The 17010-nt window shown below is 44.6% G+C and overlaps 2 protein-coding genes across 2 annotated transcripts; both read right to left on the bottom strand.

Moving 5' to 3' along the window:
* Positions 1 to 10501: 10501 nt before the first annotated feature.
* On the bottom strand, positions 10502 to 11221 carry LOC128879931 (uncharacterized). Its single transcript, XM_054129505.1, has one exon. It carries the CDS (start codon positions 11219 to 11221, stop codon positions 10502 to 10504), a length of 720 nt encoding a protein of 239 aa, XP_053985480.1.
* Positions 11222 to 11229: 8 nt separating this feature from the next.
* On the bottom strand, positions 11230 to 11574 carry LOC128879930 (protein lin-28 homolog B-like). The gene has a single exon (XM_054129504.1). The coding sequence runs from the start codon at positions 11572 to 11574 to the stop codon at positions 11230 to 11232; it is 345 nt and encodes a 114-aa protein (XP_053985479.1).
* Between the last annotated feature and the right edge of the window lie 5436 nt (positions 11575 to 17010).

Raw genomic sequence — 17010 nt, 5'->3', positions numbered from 1 at the left:
TTAGACTCTTTTATCCGATCTCCTGTGCCGAAAACATCGATTTTTTGCTTTGTGAAATCGATCATGTTGCAATCTCCATATAATTTATCGGTACACCGAGGTAGATTTTTATTAAATAGTCTCTAAAAATGAAAATTCTATGGATATATGTTCAAAAACAATTATTATTCACCTCTCACTCAGGCTTTACACGTGACTGGGAGAGGCTTGAGGTGTAAAAAAACCAGTTTTTTTCCTAATTGGGGAGACTCAGGAGTGTCATCGAAAAATACATCAAACCCGATGGCAAGCGAATTTTAAAGTGACAAGTCGATTGTTGAAAAATGTCGATTTTCACCTAAAAACGTCCGCTTTTCTGCATTCAAACGTCATTTTCTCCCTAAAATACCACCGTAGAATTTTTTTGACAATACCATTCAAAAGCTGAGACTTCGAGGAAGTTTTTCCCGAGGAGTGCCCGCCAAACAACTATGCATTTAAAACCGAAAAACGGATAGAGAAAAAGTCAAATTTTTTAAAATTTGTCACAATGTAAAGTTTGACCTAATTTTTCACTTATTAAACCTACGTACTAGATTTTGATTTTGCATCATGTAGATGGAAAAGTTAACGCTGTTTCGAATGGTGTACTGATTTTTAAGTGTGCACTGTAATTTAGTGAAGTTATAGCCGTTTAAAGAGTGTCAAGTCTAAAACACAGGAAAAAATTAAAAGTGAAAATACTCGAGAATAAGGCGATGTCACGTTCCGGATTTCAGATTTGAAAATCTGTCGCCCGTTTTGATCAAATGATGCTTGCCTTTTGTCCCACGCCCCTCTTAAACGACTCGCGTCTGGATGGGATCGTGATCCGTATTGAGTTCACCCTCGCGATTACTATGTATTAGAATATTTTAAGTTTTCGGACTTACTACTTGGTGAGGTCGAGCACCTGTTGAATGTAGTGTTCCCACCGCGGGTCGTTTGGTGGAATGGTCCACTCAGCCTCACGTGCCCCGGGGATGGTTAGTGGGGTGAGCCTCCAAGGTATCGGTGCTGGGGTTGGTGCTGATACTGATGCTGATGTTGGTGCTGAGACTGGTGCTGGTGCTGTTGCTGCTGCTGGCGTTTTTAAAAGTTTGTTTTGCACACTCGCAGGTTCACTACGCACCCGAGCGGAATTTTTCCCGTTTGTGCTGGTCGCACGTAGTCTTTTAGCAACCGACGAATCTGCTCGCGTCTGCCCGACCGGTATTTTCGTACCTTTTCGGTATTTCTCATCTACTGAGAGGGAAAAATTAGAATTTATAATAGTTTTAATCGGGGATGAATCTCATGTCCCGTCAATCGTTATCAAGCCCGTGCAACCCTTTACAACCGCTGGTTTTGCGTCTATTCCTTTCAAAGCCGGCTTCGACGCCTCGACCCTGATCGGAATACCTGCTCTGCCTTGGATTGAAAAGAAGCCGCGTTAATCAAATCCGTGGCTACTGTTTGGGAAAACCGGCTTCGACGCCTCGATCAACCCTTACAGCAAGCACGAAAGTGACTTGGAACCTGAGTACGATGACGGAAAAGAAACCCACGGCCGAGTAATGTTTCTATCTTTAAGATTTCTAAATGACCGGCTTCGACGCCTCGATCATAAATCAAAAAGACAGTTGGTTTAACTATAAATCATTCCCTTTTCCCTCTCCGAACGCGTCGAATGATTAAAGAAAAAAAAATAATTGCAACATGTGAATTTGTTAAATTACGTTACTGTTTATTAAGACTCGCGCACGGTGTTTATTATAACAATTACAATTAATTACAGTTTGAATAAAAAGATTCACTACCTTAGCTTCGCAATAAAACTGCTTGAAATTTCGAACGGCAACTATCTCGAGCCCCTGAATTGCGGGCGTACTTATACCCCTAATTCGGGACCTTTGGTCCGAAGGAAGGAGAAAAAATCATACCACGTGATTTATTAAAAATTCATGGGCGGTGGTTGATTTCTTCCCATGGCGTTAGCAATAACATCTTGCCCGAAATCATTCCTAGGTGTTTAGTCTACCCCTCATCGGTTTTTGGTAACTGACACCAACGATAGCCACTGCCGACGGTTTCTTAGCTGATGCTACGCTTGAATTCGTCGAAAAGATGCAAGGCCTCATTAGATCTGGCCGCCCACCGGTGGGTGGTAACGAGTACCGAGAATTGTACGGGACCTGTAGCTGCGACTTAACATCTAGGAGAACCGTTGTATTCTCGTGCGTCGCGATAAAGCAACCAAATCCGCGGTTCACGATAGTGAATAAGCCGCGATCGTACCGTGGTCGTATCAGGGGCTCATAATGTAGCAAGAAGTAGATCGCTCGCTCCGCACCCGTAGCTGTTATCGCTTAGGTTCTCTCTTACTTGCTAAACGCTTATCAGTCTAAGATATAGGGTGACGTTCGAATATACAAATACTACATCTGTCTTCAACTCATTACAAGGAAAAAATATGTCCATGGTTTGGACGGTCGATATGTGAATGTCACAGCGACACACAGAAAATGTCTAAGAGTAATTTTTTGTTGGAAAGTTGTTGTAGAATTGACACCCTGCGTATGCCCGGACTTATACGTAGACACCCTGTATAAGAATAAACAATTACAAAAGAAGGAAGAAACTCCCACATTTGGCACGTGTCTGCCCGAGCTAACAAAGGAGTAGTGAACAAAGGAACATAGGCACGAACTCTGTCTCGCCTTCCGCTCATAACACCCAGATGGTAGCGTTGAAGAGAAAAAAAGAATTTCATTTCATTTTTCTTTATTTCAGTGTTGTCCTGTCGGACAGTTTACACTTTTCCTGTGAAATACATTATGATTACAATGATGCTTACTTTATACTTTAAATAAATTTAAACAAACTTATTCTATTTATGTTCTTATTATTACATTTTACTTTTTTGGTATCTTAATTCTATCTTCCTAATTCTAACCCCCCTTCCTTAATCTACCGCTAAATTTAAAATTCTTGCAACATTTTTTTGTAACATATTTCTACCTTGACATCTATTCCGTAATCCGTTTCGTACATATCGTTTTCTCTCTCTTTTTTTTCACTATACCGGGCCTTTTTTGCCCTGTCTACATTTTATCCTACTTCTAAACGATTATTTATTATTTTTACATTTTCACATTTTAAGTTGCAATTCGTCCAAGAAGGAAACAATGGCCTTGTATATCTTGAGTTTGTCCATTGCCAACAACCCATATATACTTTCGCCTGTTTCTTCGATTTCTCTGCCTATTTTACCATACAGGTTCAGTCTTTGCAAGTTGAACAAGGGGCATTCAAACATTACATGTTCGATTGTCTCCTCCCCTTGACCACATTCACAGTTTTTGTCTTCAACTATCCCCTTCCTACCCAAGGACTCTTTGAGATTATAATGGTTTGCTCTAATTCTTGAAATTGCTCTTATAGCATCTCTACTCAAATTTTTTCTGAATTTATAGAACCATGGTTTAAATTTACTTTTTTTTTTAATTTTCCACAAATTTTCAAAGTAAAGTGTTCCTTTTTCTCTACCTATATCTTCTACCTTAATGGAAAATTGCTCCCAAATCATCTCTCTGATTTTCAAAGCTAAATCACAGTATGGGACAATTCTTTCTATTTCGTACGCTATTTCTATCTGTTTTTTGCCGTCACGTCTGCTGTCACATTTCCAGGAATTCTCACATGGGCGGGAATCCATCTTAATACTATTTTTTTGTTATCTGTGCTATATATTAGTTTGCAAATTTTGTCTAACCATTCATTATCCTTTCTCTTTGTGTTTGCCTTACAATCATTTATAAGATTTTCTATTGACATTAAAACCGACATTGAGTCTGACAAAACCAATATATTTTCCTTCCTAGACTGAATCGCAACCTTCAGCGCATTACAGATAGCAATCGCTTCCGTCGTGTAAATTGTCAACAGTGTTAACTGATAACTCTTTTTTTATAAATTCGTTGTTTCTTTGCTCTATAAACGATACCCCATTAGCCAAGGCGTTAGGGATTTTAGATCCATCTGTATACATATAGCGTTATAGTACTATCACTGCTCAGATTGAACCTTTCCATAAAAGCCAGGGGGGGCACCTTAACCGGAATGGCTCCTTTCTCTATTTCCCTACCCAGCTTCAACTCTACTGAAGTATACGTTCGTGTTTGCATGTCCACCACCATCAATGTTAATCTTCCACGAAGTGATCTGCTCATACAATTTATTTCTTTTCGGCAATATTTTGTTGTGTGATTTTAGTGTACCATACTTGATCCAGAACGGCCAAATTTTCCTGTTTATCAAAAACTTCTTTTTGAAAATCTATTGTTATACTTTCATTACCCTCTTTTTCAAATTGTTTTGTCCAATATTTGGCTGCTGCCATTCTAGTTCTGAACTGAATCCATATGAATGCGTTATCCGCCTACGTAACATTAATGGGAGTGGACATCCTGTAACCTACTGCCGCGCGTAACGCCGCTGATTCTACTTTCCTTATTTGTTCCTGCAGTTCTACGCTTGTGTTAAGTGACAAGAAGATTGGAGCTCCATAATCTAACACGGAAGAAACCGGTGCTCTTACTAAATTCAGTGCCCAGTGTTGACTAATTCTCCGGCTACCCCAACATAAATAGTTTATAACCTTAACTCTTTTTTTCGCTCTGCATACGAGATCTTTTATGTGTGTACGGAACGTTAAATTTTGATCTATCGTAATTCCAAGAAATTTGGCTTCAGGAACGGATTCTAGTATAATCTTATTATCTTCTTTGCCTATCGCTATTTCTATTTTGTTAAACTTGGTGTTGTTATCGAATCTGACTATTTGTGTCATCTCCGGTGAAATTTCCAATTTCCTTTCCTCCAGATGGTTGAGTAGGATATTCATTGCTTTCGCCATTTTCTCTGTCGCCTTCTCCTCTATTCCTTCTTTGGTAAGGATAGCAATGTCGTCTGCATATATAAGTGACAAAGTGAACTGGTTATGTATCTTCTCACTTATCTCTGTAATGTAAATATTGAATAGGGTTGGACTTAGAATCGCCCCTTGTGGGACCCCTTTTCTCCAATTAATTATTGTCTTCTTACCTAGTACATCTGTACATTCTATTTTTCTGTCTTTTAACCAGGCGTGTATCCACTGTATTATCTTCTTTGGGCATCTCTTTTCCATCAGAATGTTTATCAATATGTTCAAGTCTACGTTGTCGTAAGCACCCTTGATATCTACAAAGGTGGCTATGGTGGTCTCTAGTTTCTTTGCATTCTCCTTAACTTCTGCAGATATTCTGTATATATTCTTGTCCATTGCAGATCTTCCTCTCCTAAAGCCGGATTGGGGTTTGTCAAGGATTTTCAATTCATCCGCCCATAATTGCAGCAGATGCTAATTGATATTAATAGAATTTATTAAATATTTTCATTAAAAATTTGTTAAATATACTTTAAAAATTATTTACCGTTTTTTATCGTCCATGTCTTTAGTAAAATCGTTGAATTTCATCCAATCGTTCCAATCGTTGAATTATCGATCGCGTTCGATCGTGCGGTTAGCTTCGAAACAATTGAAAACGTTCGTATGTTTCAGTGACCAAATATGGATATATGGAGTGAGGTGGAGTTCAAATTTTGCCGGGTGCATACACCATAGAATAAACTTACACAGAATATGAACTTAATTTTTAACCACCTCTTGTTAACCACCTTTTCCATCACCTTGCCTGGGCATGAGGTCAAGGTGATGGGTCTAAGTGCCTGCTTACTTGGTTTGTCTAACAAGCAAAGTTGTTCCATTTTCCAACCTTCTGGTACTATTCCCTCTTTCCAGCTGTCCTTCATCAGATCTGATAGAAAAATTTTCATAAATAATGGAATTTCCGACAATGTCCTATAGTCTATCTTGTCAAGTCCTGGCGCCGATTTTTTTTTCTGCCTGCTTCTATCGCGTGCAAGACTTCAATGTTGTTTATTTCTCTATTCCATATGACAGCATAAGGAAATTCCTGGTAGAAATTTAGTTGTTGATTTCTGTCCTTTAAAATGTCCGAGTTGTTGTTTTTACTTACCAGTTTGTTTTTTTCTTGTGTTTCTAACTCTCCTCTTATTCTGCAGTCCATTTTAGTCTTATTTGTTGTAAAGTAATCCTTCAATCCTTTGACTTTTTTTCTAGATTTTAGTTAAATTCTTCTCTCCCGAAATTTCTTCAGTTAGATCTTCCCATTGTTTTTCTTTCTTTTCTTTTTTTAGTTTCTTCCATTTGTCCCTGAAACCCACCATAATATTGTAGTTTTCTGCTGTCCCTGTGTTCCATAAGATACTATTGCTTGTTTTCCAGTCCGTCCAAGGCCTCAGGCATTCTTCGTCCCACCTGTTACCTTTGGTGTTGTTTTCCTTTGGTTTTCCTCTGTTTTTGTTTCTTGTTTTCCCTGGAACTTGTTCTTCTATCCTGCGGGTCCTTTGCGAGTCGTCTTGTCTAAATGCATTGACTAATTGTTCCTTCCAGTATTCATATTTTTCATTGACTCCTTTTTTCCTTTGAAATTCTGCTTTAATTTCCTGTTCCTTGTCTGATAAAATTTGTCTTATATTTAACCAGTTCACTTTTTGTCTATTATGAAGTCTGTTACTATCTTTTCTTACTTTGCAGCTAAAGTTACTTTGAATGTTTTTATCTGTGTAAAAAAGACTTTCTATTATTTGGTGGTCTGAACCTAAATCGATTCCTGATTCTCGAATTTCTAATTTACCTATTGTTTGTATCTGCGCGATAACTAGATCTATGTTTGATGGTGCTACCCCCAAACCCCTTCTAGAAACCGTATTTTCGTTTACAACTATTAAATCTTTGGACTCCAACGCCTTGGCTAAGTTGTCTCCCATCCAGTCGTTGCAGTTGTAATTCCACAACGTATTTCTTGGATTAAAATCGCCTACCAATATATCATCCTCTTTGATGTCAATTCTTTTGAGACAATCTAACCAATCTTTGTACGAAAGTTTAATTTTGTGCATTCTATAAAGGACCGTCAAGTTTAGAATTTTAACGTTTCCTTGGTCTAAAATACTACATTTAATGTATTCATACAGTTCTCCGTTAGTGATTATTTCGGATGTGATAATGTTTAAGTTGTTTTTGTAAAAAATCACTATACCTGAGCCAGGTTGTCTTTAGCTTTTCCTATCAATGTCCTTAATGTTATCATTGTGTATCAGTTTGTAATCCTTAATCCTAATGAAGTCGTAATTAGTTATCCATGCTTCTGTGGTGTGTTACGTGGGACGAGATTCTCGCGTCACAGTTTTATTTTTAAATTTTAATTTTTGTGTTATTGAAAATGATCGAAATTCAATGGGTAAATTAATTTTAACAATAATATATATAATATTTTACTTGCCTATCGACAAGGTCAGGTTTTTGTTACTATAGTCCCGTACGGGCCCTGACTCGCGTGTGAATTTATAAATCTAATCTGGATAAAATTCTAGGATTCGAGCGGATTTAAGAATTTAAACTATGAAAACAGTTTTCTGCTACAACAGGACTACCGTATTTAATTAATAGAACTTTTACAGTTTTAATAGAATGGCAGAACAATTGAGAATAATATAAGTTTTATTATAATAATTTGCCTTGCGAATTATGCTCAAAATACAAAATAAAAATTTACAAATTTTCTCATACAATTAGATATGATCTTTCATTCTTTCGTTCTCATTTTACAAGAATCTACACACATACACTTATATAAAATTGTCGGAATAATTATACAATAAATGATAACCAATTAGGTACCACCCGAGAACATCAATGAGGGATTATACCCGGAAACGAAATATCATTTTTGATATTTCGAGTGGTCACAATCGTATGAAGATACTGCAACGTGATTTCCCGACACGGTCCGCGATCCGCGTCGGGAAGCGTGCAAAGTGAGAGTTTTCCGACTTCTCACGCCTTTACGGGAAACCCCGAGCGCCAGGTATCAGGAGATACCGGCGTGAGAAGCCGAAAGTCGCGAAATTTACCACTTTATGTAGAGCTTGTAGAAATGGAGTCATTTTTTCATTTCATCATTAACATTAAAATTTCTTGCAGTAAGAAAAAAAATTGCAGGTATATATAATTATTTATAACTTGAACGAATAAGTATTTATAATTAATAAATTATATGAAATATATATATATATATTCGCTTTTGTTATCCCCTCTCCCTTTATTTTACTCTATTCAATTAAGAAAACAAATAATAATTTAGACTTCTTATGTAGAGTTTACAGAAATATCAATTTTATTTTTATAAATTTAAATAGATTCTATATAATAAATTATTTGTAAAAAGAAGTGAGATCCGATAAAAATCTTCAAAAAAGTAAAAAAATTACCCCAAGTACATGAAAAAGTGGAGGACTTAAGGAGTTATCATTGAAAAATAGAAGATCCCCATAAAAAACTACAAGAAAGTAGAAAAAGATGTGAAATCGAAATAAGCTGCCAGATGATTTGCCTAGATTTCCGCGGCCTGGAATTCAAATGCTTGGCGTGGCCAGGCAAGGTCAAGGTGGCGATGAATAAGAATTATTTTAAAATGCAAAATAATGAAAGTGTACTTATATTGCCAAAGTTTTAAATTACAAATTACCTGAAAGTCTGTGAGAGAGAAGGTATGGATATTGATGATCTAAGAATGCCTTGCCTGGCCACGCCAAACATTTGACATCCAGGCCGCGGAAATCTAGGCAAATCATCTGGCAGCTTATTTCGATTACACCTTTTTCTATTTTCTTGTAGTTTTTTATAGGAATCATCTATTTTTCAATGATAACTCCTTGAGTCCACCATTTTTTCATGTACTTGGCGTAATTTTTTTACTTTTTTGAAGTTTTTTATCGGATAAATTATATACACTAAATAACCAGATAATATATATAAATTTACAGAAAGTCGGTTGAGCAAAAGAAATAACAATGAATGAACGACTACAAACGAAATACTATCATTTTATATAAAAAAAAGTTAATTTTTTGAAAGTCGCCTTGTTCACAAAGCTTTTTAAAATGAACTTAAATGAAACTTAATTTCACTGTGATTTAACACTATGACTAAAAACACTATCTCGACAGATAAATTAATATGGTAAAACCGAGTTCCAATGCTTACTTTTCCTTTTTGGAGGAGTAGGAAATCTCTTTCTGGCGTGGGTTGGGTACGGAAAAGGGACTCTTAGCGCACAGAGCCCGCTCGCACGCATAAACGATACTTACTGACTGCAGCAGCCGTGCGTCGAGACCTTCGTACGTCGAAAAATACCCCGTGTGAACGGGTTTTGGTCGGAATTTCACGCGTCCGCAGACCCGTGCGTCAAACCGTTTGTGGGTCGAAAAATGCTCTCGTGAGTAGTAGTCGCGACCCTCTCCTCTCGCGCTCGCGCTCCGCCGCGCTTGATCCTCCTTCCCCAACCGTAGTACCGACGGCCGCCGCTACGCCAGAACCACGCCCCGCGCTACCGCATGGCGCTCTCTTGCTACCGAAAGTAGGGAGTGCCGTGCATAACTACCGAGTCGCAACGCTCCAACAGGCAGAACGCCTGATCGAGCGACACTGTACAGACGTACTTCTCTGTAATAGACATCTATTCGCCGCTCAAACGCTCTCTCTTTCATTTTTTTATACACCTTGCTATCGTGCGTTCACGACAAGTTGGCGAGCCAAGGACACGGTTCTCACTCTGTTCCACCTTTCCTGACACCATGCGCTGTGTTGTCATTGGCTGCGGCCGGTGACAAGAGACGACGGCGAGCATATCAAGAGAGAGTGAGACGAACTGGTTTCACAGCATTGACGTGGCTAATCATTCTCGAGTTTTCGTTATCTTTGTAAGTGTTTATAAGACTGTAATAGCACTTTGATTGAGGAGGCTACGCCGATGCTGTAAAGTCGTAATTCTGTTTCATTCTGTCTCGGTATGTTCGCGGCCCTCCATCCCGAGGAATGGTCGGGTCGCCTGCCCGCCAGGGGGAAAAAGCGCGACCACGACACGCCCAAGAAATTTGGGGTCTAGGCTCTCCATGAGCGGGTGCGCTCAAGGGCGAAGCCGCCCCACCACCATCTTGTAGGGGCGCCCCCATGGATCCCTGTCCAGAGAGCCGAGGAGATTTTTCCACGCCTGGGCCTTAGCCTGTTTGATGGCCAGCTGCAGGGCCACGACTTTCTCGCGGTAGGCCCTATACAGCTGGGCAGCCCCCTCCAAATCTACGCGTCGTCGCCGACGTGCGCGGGCGTACTGGCGTCGCGCGCGTATGCATTCAATGCGTAAATCCGCAATGTCACGCGACCACCAGTACACTTACTTCCTCGGGTGGACCCTGGCCAGGGGCATAGCGGCGTCACAAATGGATGTCATAGCGCCCCGGAGCCATTGGGCTTCCACCTGCCCGTCGACAGGCCCGGCCGGACGTTCGGGCCAGGCCACGACTGGGGCTGCCGCCATCAGGGCGTCTTGATCGAGCCTCTTGAAGGCCCATCACAGTGGCGGCCTTGCCGCCACTGGGCGGCGTCGGTCGGCACTCTGGTTGGCGGAGAGGCCGATGACCACGTACCTGTGGTCTGATAACGATTCGGCCTCAGCCGCCACTCTCCACCCGAGAAACGTCGCGCGGCTGCGGGGGAAGCCCATGAGAGGTCTCCAATAGACCCCCCATTTTTCCGCACGCACATATGGACGGAGTCCGTATTAAGCAAAGGGAGCTCCAGTCCAGCCGCCCAGTCGATAACTTCATGACCCCTTGCGTCGGTCGCAAGGGACCCACAGCCTTGAGCCTTGGAGTTAAAATCCCCCAGGATGAGTACCGGGCGAGGAAGGCAACGGGAGATGCATCTCCCAACCTCGCTCAGATACCCTTTGAAGATCGCAAAGGACCAGCTCGGGGGCGCATATATCGCCACCACTGCGATACCTCCCGAATCTACGGCCAGGAAACCTTTACCGCGTTCTAACAGCGCCAGCGGCGGGGTTCCCGGCCTTCCACTCCACACAATGGCGGCGGAGTCCAAAAGGTCCCCCATCCAGTATGCATGATCGGGGACTCTGTACGGCTCCGCCACCACTGCCAGCCCAGCACCCCACTCGACCACGGTTTGCATCAGGAGATCCTGTGCCCTGGTCGAGTGGTTCAGATTTACCTGTATAATCGGCCCCGAAGGACCCATCATACAATTTAAGGAGTGTTCTCCATGGCCGCCGTAGCATCGGCAACCACTGGAGCCACCCCGCGTCCCTGCGGGAGCGACTTCTTTACCAACTGGGCGATGGCCGTCGTCACCCTCGCAACAGCTGGGCCTGCTGCCTTTGGCCCAGCGCTCTTCCTTCCCCTGGCCTTCTTTTGGGTAGCGGGACAAGCCCGACTACCCAGCCTATGCCCGGCTGGGCTCCCATTGTCCGTGCAAACGGAACACTTGGGAGGGGCCGAGCACGCCACCGCCTTGTGATCTGAACCGCCGCAATTATAGCAGTGATCGGACCTGTCCGCGGCAGCTGTGCACCGCTGCCTCGTGTGCTCCATCTCCAGGCAGCGGTAACACTGCAGGGGGGCGCGCCGCGAGGGACTCCACCATGGTCCGGAATCACGCTACCGCCAGTTTCCTGGCGGCGGCCGCAGGGCACCGGACCCATATTGTCCCCAGGCCTGAGGGGGCGGTCCGAATATCGCCGGTTTTAACCTCCCCCTCGGCGGAGCTTTCGGCCGTCGCAATGGCTCTGGCCACCTCTACCGGGGTGACGGAATCGACGAGACCACGGATTCTAATGTCCGCTCTCTTTGTGGGCCTCGCAATCCGCACCCCAGTCCCGGCCAGAGCCTCCGTCATCTTTGCGGCGAGGGCATCCGCCTTCGCCGCTCCACCTTCTCTCGGTACTTCCAATACCAGGGCCCCGGTGACGCCCCACCTTGATCGCACCGTGGCGATGCCAATATCGGCCAGCTTGATCTTCGACCTGGCCATGGTCATCGCTCCGGCGTACAACAACTTGCCGTCCGCCGGTACCGTAAGAGTGACGGCCGCCGTTCTCGGCGAACGGGGTGGGAGCGCCACCTTTTCTTTCTTCGGGGCTTCCTTTGCCTCAACACCGGGCGGTTTTCCTCCCTTAGTGGAGAGTGCAGCGGCTTTATTCATGGTAGCGGCCTTTTTGGCCCTGCGCCCTACCACTTTTGCCCACTCCGACTGCGCAGCAGGACCGGCGCCCTGCGGCCGAGGTGCCATTGCGCCCGTCAGCCGGTTTCGCGGCCTCGGCCACAGTCGCCGGTTTCTGCGGCACCCTAGTGTCGCTCTTCGACGGCCTAGATTCCGTCGGCTGCTGCCGAGGTCACGATTGAGCCTAGGCCTCCGCCGCCCTCTCCTTCTTTGAGGACCTCTTCTCAGGAGTGGCCCCGGATGCGGCTCCCCCTAGTTCTGCAACTCCTGCTGACAGCAGCTTCCGCCTGAAGGACGCCAATGTAGTGTCGATCATGGCGGCAATCTGCCGTAGCAGTCCGTCCCCAGATGGTGGATTTTGGGGACACGCCGGCGCCTTGTTTGGAGCCACCTTTGTCGCCCGCTGCAGCTCCAGCACCGGCGACGCATGCGCCACCGAAGCCACCGCCGGCGACGCCGGGGCCTCGACTGTTACCGCAACAGCCGGCCGAAGCACGGCCGGTATCAGCGCAGCAGCGAGAGACGTGTTCTCCGTCTCCAGCTTGCGTGTTTAAGGCCGCCAGTCTCAGGGTACGTACAAGGTTTCCCTGGAGCCCCTTTGAGACGGCGGCCACCCTCTCCACGTCCATCTGCCGCTTCAGTACGCGCGTCGCCACATCAGCCGTGGGCTTTGCCTGCATTTCGCGGCTCAGTTTCGCCTCCTCAGGCAGGGGTATGGCCGATTTACTCGGCCGACGAGGAGGTGCCGTGGGATCCAAGATGGTCAGGCTTTCCTGGACCTCCCTCTCCGCTCGGGAAGATTCCAAGTACTGGGTCTTGGCCTCCATCGAGCGTACAAAATCCTCCACAGCTACACCCTTGCCTCTTTTCTTTGATGACGAGCGACTGCTCGAGCGGACTCAAGCGATGTGTCCGAGTCCCCCCTTCCTCGTCTTCGTTGTTCGAGAGACCACGTGGTGCGCGGCGTTTTCCGCTGCGGAGCCGCCCGGAGCCTTCTATCAGGGCCGTAGCTCCACTACGGAGCCGCCCTCCGTCCTCCTTCCGCACCACTTCGGCGGAGTGGATGGCGAAGGGGGTGGAGAGGTCGCATCTCCCCATTGTCGAACGCCCGCACCGGGGACCGATGTCGGTCACTGCCGCCTTTTGCGGCTGTGCTATGCACCGCCGACGCCGCGGATCGCCTCAGCACCACAACAGGCGTTACGTCGCCGAGACAAGACACTTCTCCAACACCTCCCTCTACACACCTTGCTACCTCGGTTTGTTTATTTTTTTGATAATCCATAGTATACGTGTATATTTTCCTCGAATTCGGGCGTCATGCCACCCCTACCACAGTAGGGGATCTTCCACCGGTAAGAAAACCCTAACATTAAGCGGCACCGAAACCGAGAAGCGGTTTGTCAGGCGGTCACAGGGTATGAGGCAATACTGACCAGGTAAGCCTCCATTCCTGCGCCCGGTAATCCCACTTCAAACCCGAGATTGGCTCCAGTCAGCGGCTAAGTGAGCGGTTCTCCCACGTTTAACATGCGCTTTCACGGGATCTTTGCTGGTGTACTGAGGTACGCCGGGCTTACGGTTACCCTTATTACTAACGCAGAGGTCAGGTACTAACATCACTCTCCGCCCCGGCCGGGGGGGGGGGGGGGGGGGGTACTACTCCCCCCTTGGCTAGTCTCTCGGGAATATCCATGAGACACCGACCACAGCTCTTTCACCCACATTCGTACCAGTGTTTTGTCCGCGGGGGCTTTCACCCCGAGTCCTCAACGAAGCGGACGCGACATCTCAGTCGCCATCCCCCACGTCAGAGAGCTTCCCCTATCCACAATCCGGGGACGCGCCACGTAGGGCCCTAGTTTCTCCCCTCCCGGCTGGACAAATCAGCCAGGTCCGTGGAACCTGACGAGCGCCTCAGTCAGCCCGGGTCATACCCGCTAAAACCACACATACACACCTCGTAGCTAAATGGAGACTGCCTAGATCACGTGAGTACTCAACAGGACAGCCTCTGCTATACATGAAACTCAGGCGGGGAAGTTACCCCCCGCTGTCCTATGTCAACAAGACCCTGGGTGGTGTGACCCGCCCGGTGTCCCCTCCCATGAGAGCCTTTGAATCGAGCTTCCCGAGTCCCCACTCGGTCTACCAGCAGCTCTCTGACATCCTCGTGTTCACCCCAAGGTGAAAAACCCCCCAAGAGAATCTCCACCCAGGCCAGGCCAAGAGGATGCCTAATCACGGTAAGAGAGAGCCGTCGGAGGTGCGTTCCGGCACATCCAGGCTCTCCCCACCCCCTCCCCCTTGCTCCACGAAAAATGATGTGGGGACGCCGATGCCCTAATCCGGCGGGATTTACGGGCGCCGGCCCACCCCGAGGGAAGTAGCGCTTCCCTCAAGGGACCGGGGTTAGCTCACAACCCTGTCCCCCGTTCTCCTTGGCTTACTGGCCGCTCCCCTTCCTCCTGAGGGGGACAATCAGGGCACCTCCGCTCGGTGGAGGCCGACCGAGCACCTGTTGTAGCGGACGTCGAGCCTGTGGAGGCAGGTACTGAGTTTAAAATCCAGTGGAGGCAGGATCTCGGTTTAAATTGACCATCGGTACTTCGATTGGCGGGGTGCCATGAGAAGTTGGTTATCGTGTGTGTGTGTGTGTGTGTGTGTGTGTGTGATGGAGATCACACCACAATAAACATCGGTAGATGCGGGTGGCAGCATCTGGGAGCCGATAGGAAATGATAGGGCGACATATCATTTCTGTAAACATCGTACGTGTGATGGAGATCACACTAGGATGGTATATTATGCGTGTGATAAAGGTCACACCACAATAAGTATCGGTAGATGCTGGTGACAGCATCTAGGAGCCGATAGGAAATGATAGGGTGACATATAATTTCTGGAAACATTGTACGTGTGATGGAGGTCACACTACGATGGTGCATTATGCGTATGATGGAGGTTACACCATGATGGAATTGGCAGACGCTGATGGCAGCGTGTGGAAATGGATAGTGGTTTAAAAAATGGATCACTGTCTTTCGGATGGATTCTGTATGACCACTGGGCAGGGATACAATCATAGGCGGTACTGGGACGTTGGTGATGGGCCGAACGAGGGGTGTGCCTGCATGTTGCATGTGTATTGCCCAATACAAAAGGGGCAGAAAGAAATATTGTTTTATAAAGTGTGAATGTTGGTTGTCGACAAATTCATACTTAATGAAACATATTTTCTTCCTGTGTTTTAGAAATCCAATTAGGCTGTGCTCGGGGTCGAGCTATCGACAGGATGGCCGAGTGTTAGACGTCGAGCGACGTCGAGGCGCCGTACGGGGCCATGCCTGACAACCCTGGCCTTCGTCTGTCGTCACCCCCACCCCGGACGAGGTGGAAAGACGACGACGTCGAGGCAACGGCCAGGCCCGTTGCCGACAAGGCTCTGAATTGGGTTTTAGAATCGAAGTGCGAAGCACAGCAATAAAGTCTATCTACTATACTGTTGTGTTCCTGCGTCTATCCTTGATTTAATCCAACACTAAATTTAGCGAGTCGTGAATTTATTACACATTTTCTGCGTTAGTTTAATATAAAAAAAGAAAGATGCCACGTATTATTTGCAACATTTAATTTGAGTATGTTTGTACACAAAAGTTATGTTATTAAATTGAAAAATATTTATAAATTGTAATATCAACACTTGTAAGTCAGTGTCGTTTGGTTGAAGACGTTGACGCTTCCCGCATGTGTGTGAAATTAGCCCCGCACTTTTTGAATTTTTAATTTTTTTAAATTGTGCTACATTGTGCTACATTTGTACTTTATTGTGCCGTAAACCGCAACTCTGTAAGTCAAAGCGTACTCAAGAGAATAGAACAAAACAAAATTTTTGATAGCCCCGCACTTTTCGAATTTTGAGTTTTTCTTTTTTGTGCCGTCTTGTGCTATGTTTGTGCTGAATTGTGCCGTAAATAAGAGATCAATAACATCAGTAACAATTAAGAAAAGAAATAAAACCAAAATTATACTAGCCCCGCACTTTTGGCGAAACAAACTTTTTTTTCCATAAAAAGATGCATACTAACTTGTGCTACATTGTGCCATTGATAGAAACTTGATATCTCTATTCATTTTGCAGATAAAAAATGTTGAATTTAAGGAATAAAAAAATAATATTCGCACAGGCGACAGATAATCGAGTTTTGCAAGTTGTGCTAAATTGCGCTACTTACCTAGCGATGTAGAGGAAATAAAAAATAATTTCATGTTTGAAAAAACATCTGAAAGCCGAAATATATTTAAAAATAAATACAAAAGTAAAGACTCGATAGCCGAAGGTACACAATTTTTAATTAATGTAACGTATAAACTACCACCTTGATCACTAATTTTCGAGATTTTTCAATTTAAGAGACTATGACATTTTTTCAAGATAAAACTAATAGATTGATGTATCTATGGTTAATGATTACCTGATTATGAGTCACGTTTTTTCAAAATATGATGCCCCTTTTTCATCGTTAGCATAAGTGAAACGATCATTCTATTTGTGACAATGTCGATGGACTCAAATAAAAATGTCTTCAAAATAAACTTTTCGAAGAAAGAATTTTGCTCAAAAGCAAATTACTGTAACAATTTCTTAAAATAAATAGACTTTATTGTATACTATTTTGAGAATAATTTGTTGAGTCAAACGGCATTAACATATAAACGGTATTAACGGTATTAACATTTGATCTACAAATCAAGATATTTTTAATAGGTTAATGCTTCATTCCGATCCGTATATCAGCCTTTCAGAA

Source organism: Hylaeus volcanicus, chromosome 7 (assembly GCF_026283585.1).
Source record: "Hylaeus volcanicus isolate JK05 chromosome 7, UHH_iyHylVolc1.0_haploid, whole genome shotgun sequence".
In the NCBI taxonomy this organism is placed as follows: domain Eukaryota; kingdom Metazoa; phylum Arthropoda; class Insecta; order Hymenoptera; family Colletidae; genus Hylaeus; species Hylaeus volcanicus.
Note: the sequence above shows the minus strand (reverse complement) of the source record. Positions and strands in the feature narration are given on the sequence as shown.

What these genes read in the sequence shown, in the direction of transcription:
- LOC128879931 (XM_054129505.1), bottom strand. Translation starts at nt 11,221, where the DNA reads ATGGGTCCTTCGGGGCCGATTATACAGGTAAATCTGAACCACTCGACC.
- LOC128879930 (XM_054129504.1), bottom strand. Translation starts at nt 11,574, where the DNA reads ATGGAGCACACGAGGCAGCGGTGCACAGCTGCCGCGGACAGGTCCGAT.